This window comes from Habropoda laboriosa, unplaced genomic scaffold (genome assembly GCF_001263275.1).
Source record: "Habropoda laboriosa isolate 0110345459 unplaced genomic scaffold, ASM126327v1 scaffold92, whole genome shotgun sequence".
In the NCBI taxonomy this organism is placed as follows: Eukaryota; Metazoa; Arthropoda; class Insecta; order Hymenoptera; family Apidae; genus Habropoda; species Habropoda laboriosa.
In genome coordinates this window covers 1,847,084-1,863,336 of record NW_017100268.1, presented here as the reverse complement: position 1 = coordinate 1,863,336, position 16,253 = coordinate 1,847,084, and the positions used below count along the sequence as shown (strand labels likewise).

The window sequence follows — 16,253 nt, the reverse complement described above, 5'->3', positions numbered from 1 at the left end:
AAATCGCTTATTCGCACAATTCATAACAAACAATATAGAGATATATTTGTTGGCGTATTAAATTAATAAAAAAAATTGATACAATTATATCGTTACATTATAAGGCATTCAGGTCTCATTTCATTCTTTATTCCCACGCGCTACATTTCCTATCTCCAAGTATTAAAAATATTTCCTAACTAATACTAAATATTCTTTTCTGTACTTAAAATTTTCATTATACAAAATACTCAAAAATTTCATACAATATTAACTTACAAAAAATATCAACAGCGCTTTACAATTAAGGTGTCTGAACTAGTATGGCACTTAGGAGAGGCTTTAGTAACCGTTACATCTAAAACAAAAAAAAGAGCATCAGTCGCATCGAAATACAAAATCAATCAACTTTCCAAATTATCCCAAACATACATACAACACTCGGCCAAGCATGTCAAATTAATTTCACCTCGCCTTAAAAGAAGAACCTTAGGGTAATGTAACTACAAATAAATTATTCCTAACAAAAATGTACAAATAAACGTAGAAGCTCGGAAGACCAAGCATGTCAAAGGATAAATTTATTACTTAAACTATATTCTCATGCATCTAACCGGCCTCTCATCCACAGAATGCTTCGCCTTCGAAGGTTTCGAGGAACCGGAAGAGATTCTCACCCTTCCAAAAACAACGGTAACCTCATACCTAGAAGGCAGAACAGTTCCCTGTAAGTTCCTCCTGTTTGTCCACTTCCTAGGTATCTGGATCTTCCTTTCCTCCAGGGCAGATCGTCCAAGAAATTCCTCCCTCCTGCGTCTCTCTGTGAACAGTTTGTACAGTCTCCCCGTACGTCTGAGATTCTTGTCGGATCTGCAAACTTCCAGCCACCTTCCCGATACTTGAGCAGCGCTGAACAGAGATTCAGGGTCCAGTTTGCGAAGTATCAACTGCGACACCTCCAGAGGGAGCTCGGCTACGAAATCCACCTTGGTGGGTTCCAGGAGACCGACAGCACGTAGGAATGACCTGAAGTACTCCATGTTGCTTCAGCTGATACAAAAGGAGGAATGTTGAATGAATGAAAACTCCGGGGTTTATATACGGTGTGTCATACCTGGGTGCACGTGACGGTTCACCGGTTCGACCAATCACGATCGAGTACGAGTACATGGGTAATTAACATGTACAATATGTAAAGTATATATATGTAAACGTATTTGTGGGGGTTTTTTGTTGATAAATTGGGTAGACATGTATTAGATATATTTTATTTGCTTGTTTCACTTATATTTTATTTATTATATGTTATATTATATATAATAGCAATTAAGTAGATTTTGTTGGTCCTAGAATATTTATTTCAACGATAAGTTGTAATTATCATGTACTGTTATTCGAGTTATTTATAGATTTTTATTTATTTGTTTTACTTGTATTTCATTTACAGATTGACAGTTAAGTAGATTTTGTTGGTCTTAGAATATTTATTTTAATAAGTTGTAATTATTATTTACTGTTACTCGAGTTATTTATAGATTTTCATGGATTTTGTTTCATTTATTTGCTTTACTTATATTTGATTTACAGATTGATAATTAAGGAGACTTTCTTGAAGTGTTAGAATATTGATTTTAATGACATTATCGTGCAAGCTTCTCTGCTTAAATACTATAATATCACTTAAACCAAATTCACGCTCTCCCATTAATATCGACTATCTCGCGAAAATCCATAAATTTAACGCCTTAGAAATCTTACGAATCTCGTAACTCTCGAAGCTCTAATAATCGAGGATCTTTCAAACAATTCCAATAATTCCGTTATCTCTCGAATTCTGCAATTCTCGATCTCATACGAATGTTAAGCCCCTTTAGAAACGTAATATATTTTGTTTTAAAATGTCGCGTTACTTAAAATATTTACCTAAAACTTCATTGGACCTTTCAAAATGAAAAATTCATAACATTACTAAGAATTTCACTGCATTCGACGAACTTCTACCCTTTCCCTCTGCACAATCGTCAACGAACGGAAGTCGTAAAAGTTGCAGAATGCAATTCACTGAATAATAAGTCATACCCCCACCCTAACGCTTCAAAAATTTCAATGCCTCCACTAGAGGCATTGAAACGACATCGTAATTCTAAAAAACGTATTAAAAAGAAAAAAGAACACGTATGGGTAAAACAGTTTTTAATTTGACCTTCTTCAATGAATATGAATTATATTTTACATTTTGTATTGTATATTATAAAACATACAAGCTCGAGCTTGATATTTACTGCAGATTATTTATTTAGGATACCAATTTCGTCAATTTCAATATCAAATCACCATAATAAATAAAAAATTGACTATATCGGTAATATCGTTTTCTAATTGTCCTCGGAATTATAGAAATCGGCCGTATTCTACTGCCATAACCCCTAAACGCTATTATTCTTTTCTTAATTATTTCCAAAGCTCGTAGAAATAAATTTCCCATTATTTATAATGCTGTAGCTGACATTTTTGTCATAACAGGAAAGATAACGCAATATGGGAAATTTAAAAAAGTAATTAACAAAATTGCATGTATTGGACGATTAGTTGCGCATGCGCATACACCATTAATTCATACGCATATTAATTCGTACACCATTCGTAATTTCTTTCACGAGTTCCAAACAAAGGCAATGATTAAATTTTATTTCTTGCCTTGCACTTCTTCCCTAATTTTCATTAATTGACATTTTCAAGGGAAATCTGAAATCCGTTATTTTGACGGATTTGGTAGTTTCAGTGTCAAGATGTCTAGTTGCAGTATTGAGGTTACGATACAATACCATCTATAACGAAAAGAAATGTAATTTAAATCATCTAATACTTTCTATACGAACATAATAAACGTCCTAACATTTACGAACGTCAATATATGCGCATCAGGCTGTGCGTACAATGGATGCGTATTGAAACTGACATTCTGACGAACTGCATACGTCAAAACAATCAAATGCGTATACAAATTCTTACGAATGCACGCATTGCAGCCTTCAGATGCGTTAGAACACCGTGTGAACCTAACCTATCATAAAATTCCAAGGAAAGAGGAAAAACGGCTCGAAGAGCAGCTCCGCGACGCGACGCTGTTTTGTTACGTCGCGAGCAAGTTCAACGAACGTCTCTCGAATAATCGTCATCGAGGCAAGCAGACAGTCAGACGAGGCTCGCGTACGTCGGGTAAAAAGGCAGAAGTGTGTAGTTCTCGCGAGAGGCCGCGAGTGTCCGTGTCGCTCGCTCGGCCGAAATACACCGACCGAGGTTTTGCCTGGCTGCTCGCAATCTACTTCGTAGATGCATCATCGGTCAAGACCGACCGGCGGTGGCGTCGGGGGAAAATAGACGGTCGAGTCTGTCGGTCCAATCGGCGTCGCGGACCAGCGGCGTCCATACTGATGGCACATGCGCCCTTCACCCTTGGCCGGAGGCTACGCCAGCAGATGACACTGCAATTTCATCCCTGCTCGCTCGTCTCGCTCTCCTCTCGCTCTCTTTCCTTCTCCCTCCGCGGCTCTCTCTGTCACCGTGTCCCGTCCTAGTAGCTAGGAGCGACCACGGAAATACGTGCGATACCACGCGGATTTTCCAGCCTCTCCATCCCGTCGATTCCGGTGAGTATCCTTCCGCGTGGACGACGCAACGCAACGCATCGTTCTCGCGAGAAAATAAGAAACGGTAGGACGTAATACGGCGATAGGCGATAGGTGGGATTAATCTGCCGCGAGCAACGCGGAAGTAAAAAGTAAAGCCGGCCGCCTGGCGACATATTGATTCGATTCGGTGCAAGTCCGCCCTGTGCGCTATTCGCGTTGCCCGGTTAAAAAAAAAAAGAAGAGGTAATACGACTCGTAGCCGGTTCATTTTTGCCGCGTAAAAACGATACGTTAGAAGAGAGAATACGATATAGGAAATCCGTGAATCGGGCAGGTTACTAGTGGGCAAGGAGCGGGGAGTAACTGAGAAGTGCGCCGCTAATATTCGTTGCTGCGGCCATTACGCGAGCGGCCAAGGGCGAGCGACCGTTGTGCGTCCCAGTTGGATCTGATTAACTCGTGATTGAAGGACCAGATTGAACCGTGATTACGCTATTCCTTCGTTATTCAACGTCGTACGACCCACTGGGTGAAGAGGTAAGTGATGAAAAGCCGGTTCAAGCGTGGAACCGGTAGTTTTGCCTCTTCTTAACCTCTAACCCTCCGGTCACGAATTGCATCACAAAAGAAGTGTGAGTCGGTGTGAACGTTGTAAAAAAACCTGTGTATTAGAGCCTCGCATGAATTAAGATCAGGGGAACGTGGGGCTCTCAATCGGACAAGGGGAAGAGTGTTTCAAGTGGTTCGAGGCGATGCCGGAATCGCGAGCCTGAAATTGCTGATCGCGAAATGGCTGCTTCGCTCGGTCGCTCTGACTATTATTAGAAGAGGCCGGTGTATATGCGAATCGTTGCACGCTATCGAACGAGTGCGTCGCGTTAACGTGATTTGACTGGACGGTTAAAACAGTCCAGGTATCGTGTGAAATTCGCGATTTCTCGACAATCGATTGTTTTCGATAACACATATCGAGTAACGTATTAATCCGAAGTAGAATTAGATTCGTAAAAATAAAACGTTTTCTAGGGTGAAATCTCGAGATACGACGATGTTGAAACGTACGGAAAAAGTGCCCCCCCCCTCTCTTCTCTCTCTCTCTCTCTCTCTCCTTTTATTTTCTTTTTTTTCCTCTCATAGGGCTCGCCCGAATAAGCGCGCATACTCGCACCGATGGTATTTTCGATGTGGCCCGCATGGGGCCCTTTCGTCGAATCAATACCCTTCGCGGTTCGCCAGCTAGTCTTCGTTGACACGTAAATATTAATTGTTCCCTTGATAGTCGATAACGTGCACCTCTCTCACTATCTGTTCCACGGTGTTCACCCGCGTAATTACGAGAGGGATTTCGATTGTGATGTAAGTTCGATCGTGATAATCCGTGGGAAATGAGGTTGTAATCCGGTTCGGGGTAATAATCGTGAACGTTCCCATCGTGATCGAATATTTACGCGAATGTGCTACGCAGAGGATCGATCACCCGAGTGAAACCTGACACGTTTTGTTAATAATTGACAACGTTACGATAAACTCGTGCTTGTTTTTTTGTATTGTGAATCGCTAAGTTGTTGAGATTCGCGTAGCTTTTCGTGGTACGTCCGGTGCTTTGGTTTTTATCAAGGGTATATCGTAGCGCAGGAAGTGTGTGTTCTCGAGGGGGGTTGCTGTTCAGTTTCCAACACCGTGTACATTTTTACGAACAGTGACGTAACGATTTTTATCTACGTTTTCATCGTGAAATTTGGTACTGCATACGGGAGTAAAGAGACATTGATTTTTAATTAATTTGTGAGGAATTTATCGCGATTGCCTTGAAGCCAATTTTTTTTTTGTGAATTAATGTAGAATATTGAATTGGAATTTTTTTGAATGTGGGAAAACATTGAATTCGAATTTTTTTTTAAATTTGGAAAATATTGAATATTGAATTGTCTCTACTTTTTAAATGTTACAGTTTGAATTAATACTAAATTGGTGTAATATCGAATACTGAATTGTTCTTTGTTCTTTTTTTTTAAATGTTATATTTCGAGTGTAACATATTTCCTTATTATTCAACGTAAGTTATTATTTAACGAGTAACAAAAGTGATTTTGCTATGGTGTAAGATAAGGGTTATTGTAGAAAGCATTCAATTCCACTGTATTCATAGCTATTATTTGTCAAGTGTTTCGCAACAATTTGAACGATCCGTTGAGCGCAATAATTCTGAAAAGCAGTATGATTCGTGGAATTCAGGCAATCGATACAGCTCCACTTGTCACTGTTGTGTGAGAATCATACTCTTAAACGTGTCAGGAAACGTTTGTTATGTAACCATATATCTGTGAGTCCCTTTTCATAGGACAGATCTATGTTTAAAACGAGTGAAAGTAATTTAATAGAATATTTTTCAAAACATAAACTTGTCGTTTAAAAAATATGTACAGTCCTGTTTATTAGTTTTACCGCTTGAACAAATATATTTTTTTATTATCAATAATAATAATTAACGTACAATAGAATATAATTTTTGCTAATTAAAGTATCCGTTACTTTATACAAACTATAAATACGCTGAAATTATTTTCAATTGTCAGTTTTATTTCCTAAATTTTTCATAAACGGAAAATGTCATTTAAATTATCAATCATATTTCCTACACTTCTCTCGAACAGAAATTATTATTTCAAATTCTCTCTAAATTGAAAATACGATTCAAATCGTGAATTTTATTTCTTAAAAATTCTCCATAAATTCAAATTGCTATTTTATTTAACAAACTTTTCATAAATCGAAATTGTTACTTAAATTATCAATTTTATTTCTTAAAATTCACCTCAAACACAAATTATCATTCAAATTACCAATTTTATTTCCTAAATTTACCTCAAACAAAAGTCCTTCAATTATTTATAACAATGCCTATTATTTCAACGCAACATTTAAAATTCTTCCATTATTCAGCGTAAACTTAAAGGGAAATAAAAGTAGGTGTGATTGTTGTATTCAGATTACCGAACAAATCACGAAAAATACGATCGACTGAGGGCTGTAGCGCGTCAGTAGTACAGACACGCGTATGATCTGCCATGGTGACCAATCCCAATGTCTCGTCACGTATTAATCTTTTACTCCGCTCTCGTCCGATAATGAACGACGCTCCGTGCTATCGAATTCCAATCAATTATTAATGACATGCACCGCCAATTACGCGTAAATTGTTTGGGTAAACACGACTGATTAATTTCGTAAATTTCACCATTTCTTGCGCGCCGATCTTAATTCGGTATATTAGCCTGATAGAGGCCTAATCCGTAATTTTCGGCGAATCAACCCCTTCGTGGCAAGTGGAATGCAATCGAGCACTCGAACAGAATTTATTTCAATTTGAATGAAAAATTTAAAAAAAATAATCCAGTCCAGAACCATCTTTTGTACGGTAGAATTTAAATTTTATAGTAGCCTAAGTAATATTCTAAAAAATATTTAGAAACAAAAATTATACATATGTAGCTAAAAATAGGAAAAATGTTTTAAAACGTGAATAATTTCATTTGCCACGATCTCGGAACAAGCTTCTCTGGGGTTAGGGTACTATTGCGCTGGTAGCCTTATTTTGCTAAAATTAGATAGAAAATATGGCAACCGTAAAAGGTGAAAATTGTTGGATAAAATGTTGGATTATAGAAAATATGTAAAGGAACACACGATTCTTGTGGGAATGACTGAAAGGTACCCGACAAGGTGTTAAATAGGTGTGAAAATAATGAAATGCTGATTTTATAAGTCCAACTATGCGCAGATTATAACTCGAGTCAGAATAAACTTTATCGATTGGAATGTATACGTCTGGCGCCTATCTTTAGTCAACGTCATTTGCGTTTACTAACACGGTCATAATGATGGTATACCGTAAACGGAATAACTGAAATTTTTTCCTCAACCAAAATACGAAATTTTATAATTCGATCGAGTCTTGATTTGATATTTGCGATATTCATCGGTATACATATACCACCATTTCATTTCATCTCGAGTGAATCATAAACACCAATGTTAAAATTTTTGCATCAACTCAATATCAAAGACACGAAATTTCATATGAAATCTGAATTAAGATTTGCATACTCGTCGGGGTGTACCTAGAACAGAGGAAAAATGCAAAATGGAAATAACTCCAATTTCTCCGTTACCAAATTTTGAAAATAACTTAAATTCTCGCAGAATTAAAAATATCAAAAATACGAAACTTCAGAATTGAACAAAATCTGAATAAAAATTTGCATACTCGTCGGTACTACCTCGAACAGAAGAAAAATGCAAAATGAAAATAACTCAAACTTCTGCGTTACCAAATTTTTAAACTAACTCAAATTTTTGCATCGCCGAAAATATCGAAAACACAAAACTCAATTAAAACTACCACACCCGCCAATACATATCTACACCACCTACGGTTTAATTTCATCTGAAATTTCATTGATATCGAGAAACACGAATCTCCAGAACGAAAGCGAGAAACGCCGTCGAATCAATATCGAAGCCCGTTTCCACTCACGATCGCTGTTCAATCTTCCAGGTAACTAGAGCGTCGACATGGGTAAAGAGAAGATTCATATAAACATCGTGGTGATCGGCCACGTCGACTCGGGCAAATCAACCACCACCGGTCATCTCATCTACAAATGCGGCGGTATCGACAAGCGTACAATCGAGAAGTTCGAGAAGGAGGCTCAGGAGATGGGCAAGGGCTCGTTCAAGTACGCCTGGGTATTGGACAAGCTGAAAGCTGAACGCGAACGTGGTATCACCATCGATATAGCCCTGTGGAAATTCGAAACGGCCAAGTACTACGTAACCATCATCGACGCACCTGGCCATCGTGATTTCATCAAGAACATGATCACCGGGACGAGTCAGGCTGATTGTGCCGTCTTGATCGTAGCGGCTGGTATAGGTGAATTCGAAGCCGGCATCTCGAAGAACGGACAAACGCGCGAGCATGCTTTGCTAGCGTTCACACTCGGCGTGAAACAGCTGATCGTCGGTGTGAACAAGATGGACATGACCGATCCGCCGTATTCGGAGAGCCGTTTCGAGGAGATCAAGAAAGAGGTGTCGTCGTACATCAAGAAGATCGGTTACAACACCGGATCGGTGGCGTTCGTGCCGATTTCCGGCTGGCACGGTGACAATATGCTCGAACCATCGCCAAAGACACCGTGGTACAAGGGATGGAAAGTGGAGCGTAAAGATGGCAACGCCGATGGGAAAACCTTGATCGAAGCGCTCGATGCTATACTGCCGCCGTCCAGACCTATCAGCAAGGCTCTTCGTTTACCGCTTCAGGACGTTTACAAGATCGGTGGTATCGGTACTGTACCGGTCGGTCGTGTGGAGACCGGTATTTTGAAGCCAGGTATGGATACGGTTTGAGAATGGGAGATTTTCTGACGGAGGTTCTTTTTTTTTAGCACTTCAACGCTGGAACGTGGCGGTTGGATGAAAATGACCCGTTAGGGATTTTGCAGGAGTGAAAGGTGTCGATAGAAATGATGATAGTTACTGTAGTATTGAATAATCACTTTTCTTTTTTGGAAGTTGCTAATGGGTCGTTTTGATCCAGCTGGTAGTTATAGTGTTAACGATCCATGCTTGTGTATTACACTTGCATAATCGATTCTCCAAAAGTGTGCAGTTTTGTTGAATTATTTCCTATGGCAAAAATGTAAATGTAAATGGGAAACTTATTTCTACACGCCTAGGAGATAATTGAAAAAAGGTAAAATCTGAGGTGAGACTGTTGTCTCACGAACGATTTTTCTTCTTTCTTCACTATTTTTCAGGAACGATTTTTGTTACATTTGTCTAAGTGAAATAAAACTAAGTTTATTTTTTGATTTTTCGAATTTTTCTTTTTGTTATTCACATGATTTGTTTATTTCTCGATTGAGATTTGTGGTGTTATCTTTGCAATACTGGAGTTCGCGAGGCTTATTTATTTATTTATTTCTCGATTGATCTTTGTGGACCTTTTTGCACTGTTGGAGTTCATGGGGCTTATGGTTCAGATTAGATGTGTTAAATGGTTCATGTTATCTCTGTAACGACATAGAATGTTTACAAAATTAAATAACAGATTTGGAAATAAATTAACAAGGGAATTTCGATATTTCGAAAATTCCTTTTCTTTTGTTTTGTATCAGGCAATTTTTTTTTTTACTAACTTTTGCTTCTTCAGGATGAAAACACCCCTTAAACATTAATATGTGTTTCCCTATTTTCCTGTACATCTTGAAAATTATAGTGGACATAAAAAAGCTGTTACACTGAAAATTTAACAGCATCTCATACTCTATAAAACTGTGCAATGAAATTGTCAATGTTTAAATAAAAACAACATTCTTCACTACCTTCATTTATATGCATTAAAATTTCAAGAAAACACACATACATACCTTCAAGGAGTGTTTTCACCCTTAAAAAATTTGCCTGATACCTCTATCAAAGTCCTCTACAAATCTACGAAATTAAATTCACACCAAAATGAAAAATTAAAAAGAACAAAATTTCCAAAGCTTGTAAGCTCATAAACGCTTATAACCCAAGTTACAACATCCGACAAATTCCACAGCGAAGCCAATTAAACAGCTTTCCCTTGATAAATGACTTACATCCCTCAGTTCCAAACTCTTCCCTCTAAACTTCACATTTTCACTTCGTACAATCTTCATTTTCACAGGTATGCTGGTGACATTTGCCCCAACAGCGCTCACCACTGAAGTAAAATCGGTCGAGATGCATCACGAGGCGTTAACAGAGGCGTTGCCCGGCGACAACGTCGGCTTCAACGTGAAGAACATCTCCGTGAAGGAGTTGAGGCGTGGTTACGTCGCTGGCGACTCGAAGAATCAGCCGCCTCGAGGGGCGGCCGATTTCACGGCTCAGGTGATCGTTCTTAACCATCCTGGACAGATCTCCAACGGTTACACGCCGGTGTTGGACTGTCACACCGCTCATATCGCCTGCAAATTCGCGGAGATCAAGGAGAAATGCGACCGTCGTACCGGCAAAACCACTGAGGAGAACCCGAAGAGCATCAAAAGCGGGGACGCTGCTATCGTGATGTTGCAGCCCACTAAACCAATGTGCGTCGAGGCTTTCCAGGAGTTTCCGCCGTTGGGTCGCTTCGCGGTTCGCGACATGCGTCAGACCGTCGCCGTGGGCGTCATTAAGGTACGGATAAGTCGACATTTTCACTGCCACAAATCGTTTTTCCCCCTTAGAGAAAGGGGGGGAGAGAGAGAGAGCAATTGGATGAAGAGGAATCCGTCGGTTGTACGTCTTCCTTTGTAATCCTGCTTCTTTTGTGTATTAGGATGAAAAACGTGTGGACGTCGAGTTACTTTTCTTAGTACTACTCTTCTATATTCGTTCATGTAATTAACCTTCTTTTTTCTTTTCTATCTACCTTCGCAGCTTTGATCCTGGTAGAACGATGCGTGCTCCTTTGTTCTGTCGGTTTTTGCGGAGAATAAAGGAAACGTGAGAGAAGGCTGAAAGGGTAGTCCGTGAAGGATGATTTGGTATGGGAAGTTCTTCTACGTGAGAAGAGAAATTATGGTTGATTGTAATTTTACGTTTCGATGGGAGACACAAGAGTTGATGATTATCGTAGAGAAATTGACTAGATTTGGCGGTAATTTGAAATTGAAAAATGCAAATAATGCAGTAATTGTTGAAACATTAGAAATAACTAACTACGTACTATTCATTTTTGATATTTCATGTTGTTTAACGGTCTGAATATCATGGCAAGCTGACAATAGTACAATCACTTTTCCTACTAAAATATTCCAGGCGTCTGAGACACCTCTTTGCGTGTTACGCAATCTAACTTCAAGCACAATAACTCACAATAACTTTAATTCATTTCAATCGAATTGTTCCATTTACAAATTTGCGTGTGTAAGAGATGTTTCTCGAATTTTTTAATTAGACATGTTCACGAAAGATTGAATAATTTAAGGCTGTTAATAAATTAAGAAATAAGTTTAGTATTTCCTGATATAAATCTTTCAACGTTATATGAACATGAGGAAAACAATTCTGGTATTTCGCCAACATTTTGCACGATTGCACGCTACATTGTGTACTCGCATATATTTAGACTCCTGAAAAAAAAAAAAAAGGTTAGCTGCAATATCGAGGAAAATTCGATATTAAAATGAGAAAAAGAATAGCACTATAAAAGGTTGCGCAATTTGCCAGAAGACAATGAAAGATTTTATTAAAATATAAAAAAGCATAACGCGACTTTAACCCTTGGGCTGATAACGCGAAAAACGCTTGGTAAATAACTGATAATGAACAGTCAATTACGATAAAGAGCAGATAGAACACATACTTTATCTAATTAAGCACACGAATCTGTTTACTCAGCTTATGCAATTGATGAAAAAGTAACTAATCGTTGGATACGTACACCACCACGAACTCTCTTTGAATAATCGAGTTTCGAACGAGAGAAATGTCAAAAGTAAACCGATATTGTCCTTAATCATTATGCAACTACGTATTCTGACGAGAGAACAGATCTGAAAGAGTTCTAAGAAGACTAAAAATAAAAGCGGGATTCAGTCAGAAAATTTTGCCAACTTCCCTTCTCAAACCGCACGTTTATATCGTATTATTCATCCATAGCAGTATTATTAACACAAACAATTTCTCTTTTTCCCGCAGAGTGTCACCTTCAAAGATACCCAGGGCAAGGTCACAAAGGCCGCGGAGAAAGCCCAGAAGAAAAAGTAACCATCAAGCTTCCTCGGAAGCTCGCAGTCCGCTGGCTGGTGCCCGACGAGCATCTCCGCTAAGGGATCCTCCGCTAGGATGCAGTACGCCGCGGCTGCTCCACTCAACTCATACTCAACTAATAATAATAATACCAAAAGTGAAAAGATGTTGTGCTTACCCCCGTTACATTATCCGGTAGTATTGAATCCGCGCATCTATCCGAATCTGCACATTCAGTTCACCCACGCCCCGCGCACGCCCCACATATGCTAGGTGGATTCTTACGTTTTTACTTACTCTTACATTGACGAATATGTGTCCAATTACAGGTAAACAACATATTAAAAGAAAAAAAGAAAAAAAACCGAAAAAAAGAAAACATTTAAAAACAAAACAATACTCAGTTCCCTTGAACTCTGTGTAGTTAGGTTTTTTCAATTAAATATAACAAACAACATTACACACCAATGACCAGACGGGGATGACGATTATAAACGACGACGTATCGTGTGTGAATCACAGCTTATCACGCGAAACGAATACATACGAGGCAGCAGCTGGCCCACGAATTAGCCTGAGATTCCACCGCGATTCCACCTGCATTTTTCTCCATACCGAGAGAGCGAGAGAGAGAGAGAGAGAGAGAGAGAAAGAGTTTACGTGAGACACGAGAGAACGTGCAGTACACACACATATACGCATACAAACATTCGTGAGAAAAAAATAAGAAGATCGCGACGTGTGATCGGTGAATAATAAACGTCGCGAACGAATAATCACACAATTATCTATGTTGGACGGACACACACATGACTCTCCGCCCGCTGCTGCCTCGCATCCCCGATCTTTTTAATCGATTTCTTTTTGAAGGATTCGTTAAAGGCTGATTTGTTCAAAGACTTGGTTGCCTCGCTGCGAATAATTTTATTACTTATATAAGAAATGTATTTATCTCTAGTTAGGGAACATTAGACTGTGCTCCCAAATCCCTCTTTCGCGGCTCGAAGGAAACTCGCTCACGAAACGGAGGCGCAATCGAACGACGAATTTACCTTCGAATTCGTGACACGAGTTTCCCCATTGCGAGTTGCCTGTGTTAATCTCGATACCCCTAATAGACGCGTTCTACAATTGTTTTGACCCTTAGCCAGTATTATGTTCATGTAATAAAAAAAAAATTTTAATTGCACCGTTTTGTATCTTATTTCCTCGAATCCCTCGATAATTCCTCGAAAAACAACTTTTCCCTTTTTTTTCTTTTTTCTAGTAATAAAATGGCTATAAAACAAGAGTATGAAGAGATATAAAGTACGCGCATGTGTGATTTCGATATAATTAAAGAAGTAATTTACAGGAGGATAGAGAAATAAGGGAAGTTGTTGCCATAAAAAGCTGAGGCTATGCTAAATATAATTTATTTCGCATAAATTCTTCGTTAACTTTACAACTAAACGTGGTATGTACAAATATATATTTAATGCAATGATCTTACAAGAATTTAGTGTAATGCAGGTCTTGGTCAGTCTTTAATTGCCGAGGCCCGTTTGCCAGGGCGCCGAGCAGACTCCGATCTTCTTTGCGATCGAACGTGACACAGAATTATCCACAGAAAAGAACAAAAAATAAACCACTTTCTTCGTACATACGAGAGACGATCACATAAAATGGAATTCGTAAATCAGAATATTGTAGGCACTTTTTGTCGGCTTAGCTTATGCTTCGAAAACAGAACATCGTCGGCCGATCTAACACGTTGCGGGCACATCCAGACCTCCAATCTTTCTCGTCCGGGAATTCGATGTTTCTAACATTGTCGCCGTGAAATCCTTATTAATACTAATTAACCAACGCTGATTGGCTTGACTCGGAGTTCGATACTGTTTGCAACCGTTTCGTTCACAACCGCGCGACATATTTGTCCAGCCGATGAGTAAAGAGAGAAGTTGAAGCGCAGAAAGAAATACAAGTGGAATCAAATAGTAGAAGAAGAAGAAGAAGATACAACGAAACAAAAGGTTGGTATAAAAGAAAAGGAGAAGGATGAAAAACAGAGAGGGAGAGAGAGAAAGAATAATGAAAGAGGAACGGGATTCGACTGCGACGATATCGACGAAAGGAAAAGGCACACCGAAGCTAAAGCAACCCGGGGCTTCAAGCCCTAATACTCTATCTCTACCTACGACACCTCCTACATCGCTCTTTTAATTTCTCGAACCTCGTAAATGCTAAGACAACCCACAGCCTCGGTAAATATACAAAAGAAACAAAAATTCATCCTCGACACCTCTGTTCTTCGTTAAAACGCTAACACGGTACACACCAGCGTACGTCGGATATTAACAGCTAAAGAACCAGAAAGAAAATTAAATTCTCGATCACCATACGACGAGGGCATGGCCGATCGATCGTTTCTCCTCCAAAGAAATCGATCGAAATAATGAACCAGTCGAACGAAAACACTTCGTCTAACCGTTTGATTCTGTGTACGACTGCCGATCGTATCCTCGAACGAGGACAACCGGTCGTCCGCCTAACAGACAGTATTCATACTGTGACAACGCCATATATAACATGTGTCAATCTATAATACGCAGATTCAAGGCGTATGAACACACGTCGTAACGTATAATTAACATGCATCAACGGGTAGAACGAGCGAGACAGGGGAATTTGGGTCACACTCAGAAACGACCCCTGGCTCGTGTCCTTTATGTCTGTTGCTGATGCGTAGGACTGTTATGGTGTGACCACGCCGGTGGACTCGTCGTATGGTTGAAATTCACAGATATCGTAACGGGATGGAGGACCGTGTCTGGACCGGTGTCCGGGATGAAGTTCAAGTGAGGCCTCAACATTGACGCTTCGACCGTTAACGGAACATAAAACGCGCCACCGTCGTGCAGTGCAAATATCGGCACGCCGTGTGAAGAGGACGGTTTCTCCGTGTTGGTCGCCGGCGGTGGGCTAGATTTTATCCTCTCCGCGGAGAACCTTTGCTTGATCGAGCTCTTGAACTTGTAGTTGGAAGGCTTGCAGCTGGTACTCGGCGGTGTACTATGCGAGTGGGTGCTGTGATTGCTGTCGTCGCTGACTATCGCTGGCGGTGGGATAATCGTTGGACGTAAAGGACGTTCAGGATCGCCGAACGAACTCACACCGGAGCTTGAACCGTGATCGGAATGACCATTCGGTTGGCATATCGTGGGAATGCTGGTGTGAGCGAAGCTGGTACCGTTCGCTACGCCGTTCGTCGTTGGCATCTCGGGATGAGGGAAGCCCAGCCTATCGCCTAAAATCATGAATTTTGTAAAGATTAGAAAAAATGCGGTTACGGTGTCGATTACTTTGGCTTTCATTAAACAATATATTTCAAAACTGATTTCATGTCTTCTTTTGTGTCACTTGTTAATCGATTGATTTGAATATTTGTATCGGTGAAAGAACGACCTATGTGAAAACTACATGTATTCCCAATTCAACTTGTGTGAGAGAGAGAGAGAGAGAGGAAGGATAAAGAGAAAGTTGAAAAGACACCGAAACAAAGTACCACGATTACCTACATTAATTTTGGCTATCCCCTACAAACTCCTACTCACTGGTAGCTAAAATCTTCTCGCAGTGTTGTTGCAAATGGTTGATCAACTGAACACACAGAGAATCCCTGGCGAAGAAGCCCTCCACCTCCACGAGGAAGTGTAGCGTCTCGCTGAGACACTCTTGGTAACCCAGCCTATAGTGTTCTGCTGCAGTGGACGCGACCGTTGAATGCGAGACACTGTCCACGCTGTCCTCGGGGTGTGTGTGCACCGGTGTCATGGCAGGGTGTTTAGATTCTGAAGATTTCAAACAAATTTATTTATTAATTTTCAG

The 16,253-nt window shown here is 39.8% G+C and overlaps 2 protein-coding genes across 6 annotated transcripts in view; one reads left to right on the top strand and one right to left on the bottom strand.

Annotated features, from left to right (window-relative positions):
• Positions 1-3,525: 3,525 nt before the first annotated feature.
• LOC108573477 (elongation factor 1-alpha) lies at positions 3,526-13,386 on the top strand. 3 transcript variants are annotated; one of them, XR_001891403.1, is made up of 6 exons: positions 3,526-3,629; positions 3,946-4,148; positions 8,170-9,009; positions 10,333-10,826; positions 11,070-11,176; positions 12,333-12,392. XR_001891403.1 is itself a non-coding variant. In XM_017935934.1 (5 exons), the coding sequence occupies exons 3-5, from the start codon at positions 8,187-8,189 to the stop codon at positions 12,399-12,401; spliced, it is 1,386 nt and encodes a 461-aa protein (XP_017791423.1). In that variant the 5' UTR covers positions 3,526-3,629; positions 3,946-4,148; positions 8,170-8,186; the 3' UTR covers positions 12,402-13,386. The 3 variants fall into 3 exon arrangements, 2 of the variants coding, with proteins under 2 accessions (XP_017791423.1, XP_017791424.1); XM_017935934.1 differs by lacking the exon at positions 11,070-11,176 and having other exon boundaries at positions 12,333-13,386; XM_017935935.1 differs by lacking the exons at positions 3,946-4,148; positions 11,070-11,176 and having other exon boundaries at positions 12,333-13,386.
• Positions 13,387-15,063: 1,677 nt separating this feature from the next.
• Positions 15,064-16,253, bottom strand: part of LOC108573439 (hairy/enhancer-of-split related with YRPW motif protein 1-like) — a 52,791-nt gene continuing 51,601 nt past the window's right edge. For all 3 annotated transcript variants that reach the window (XM_017935890.1, XM_017935889.1, XM_017935891.1), the window contains 2 exons: positions 15,980-16,216; positions 15,064-15,672 (listed from right to left, as the gene is read on the bottom strand). In XM_017935890.1, the coding sequence (XP_017791379.1) occupies positions 15,092-15,672; positions 15,980-16,216 (818 nt within the window). In that variant the 3' untranslated portion in view covers positions 15,064-15,091. The remainder of the gene's footprint in view (positions 15,673-15,979; positions 16,217-16,253) is intronic.

Bases quoted from the DNA above. Each gene is read 5' to 3' on its own strand.
- LOC108573477 (XM_017935935.1), top strand. From the start codon at position 8,187: ATGGGTAAAGAGAAGATTCATATAAACATCGTGGTGATCGGCCACGTC. The intron at 9,010-10,332 runs GTATGGATACGG...TCATTTTCACAG, and splicing joins GACCGGTATTTTGAAGCCAG to GTATGCTGGTGACATTTGCC. The intron at 10,827-12,332 runs GTACGGATAAGT...TTTTTCCCGCAG, and splicing joins TCGCCGTGGGCGTCATTAAG to AGTGTCACCTTCAAAGATAC.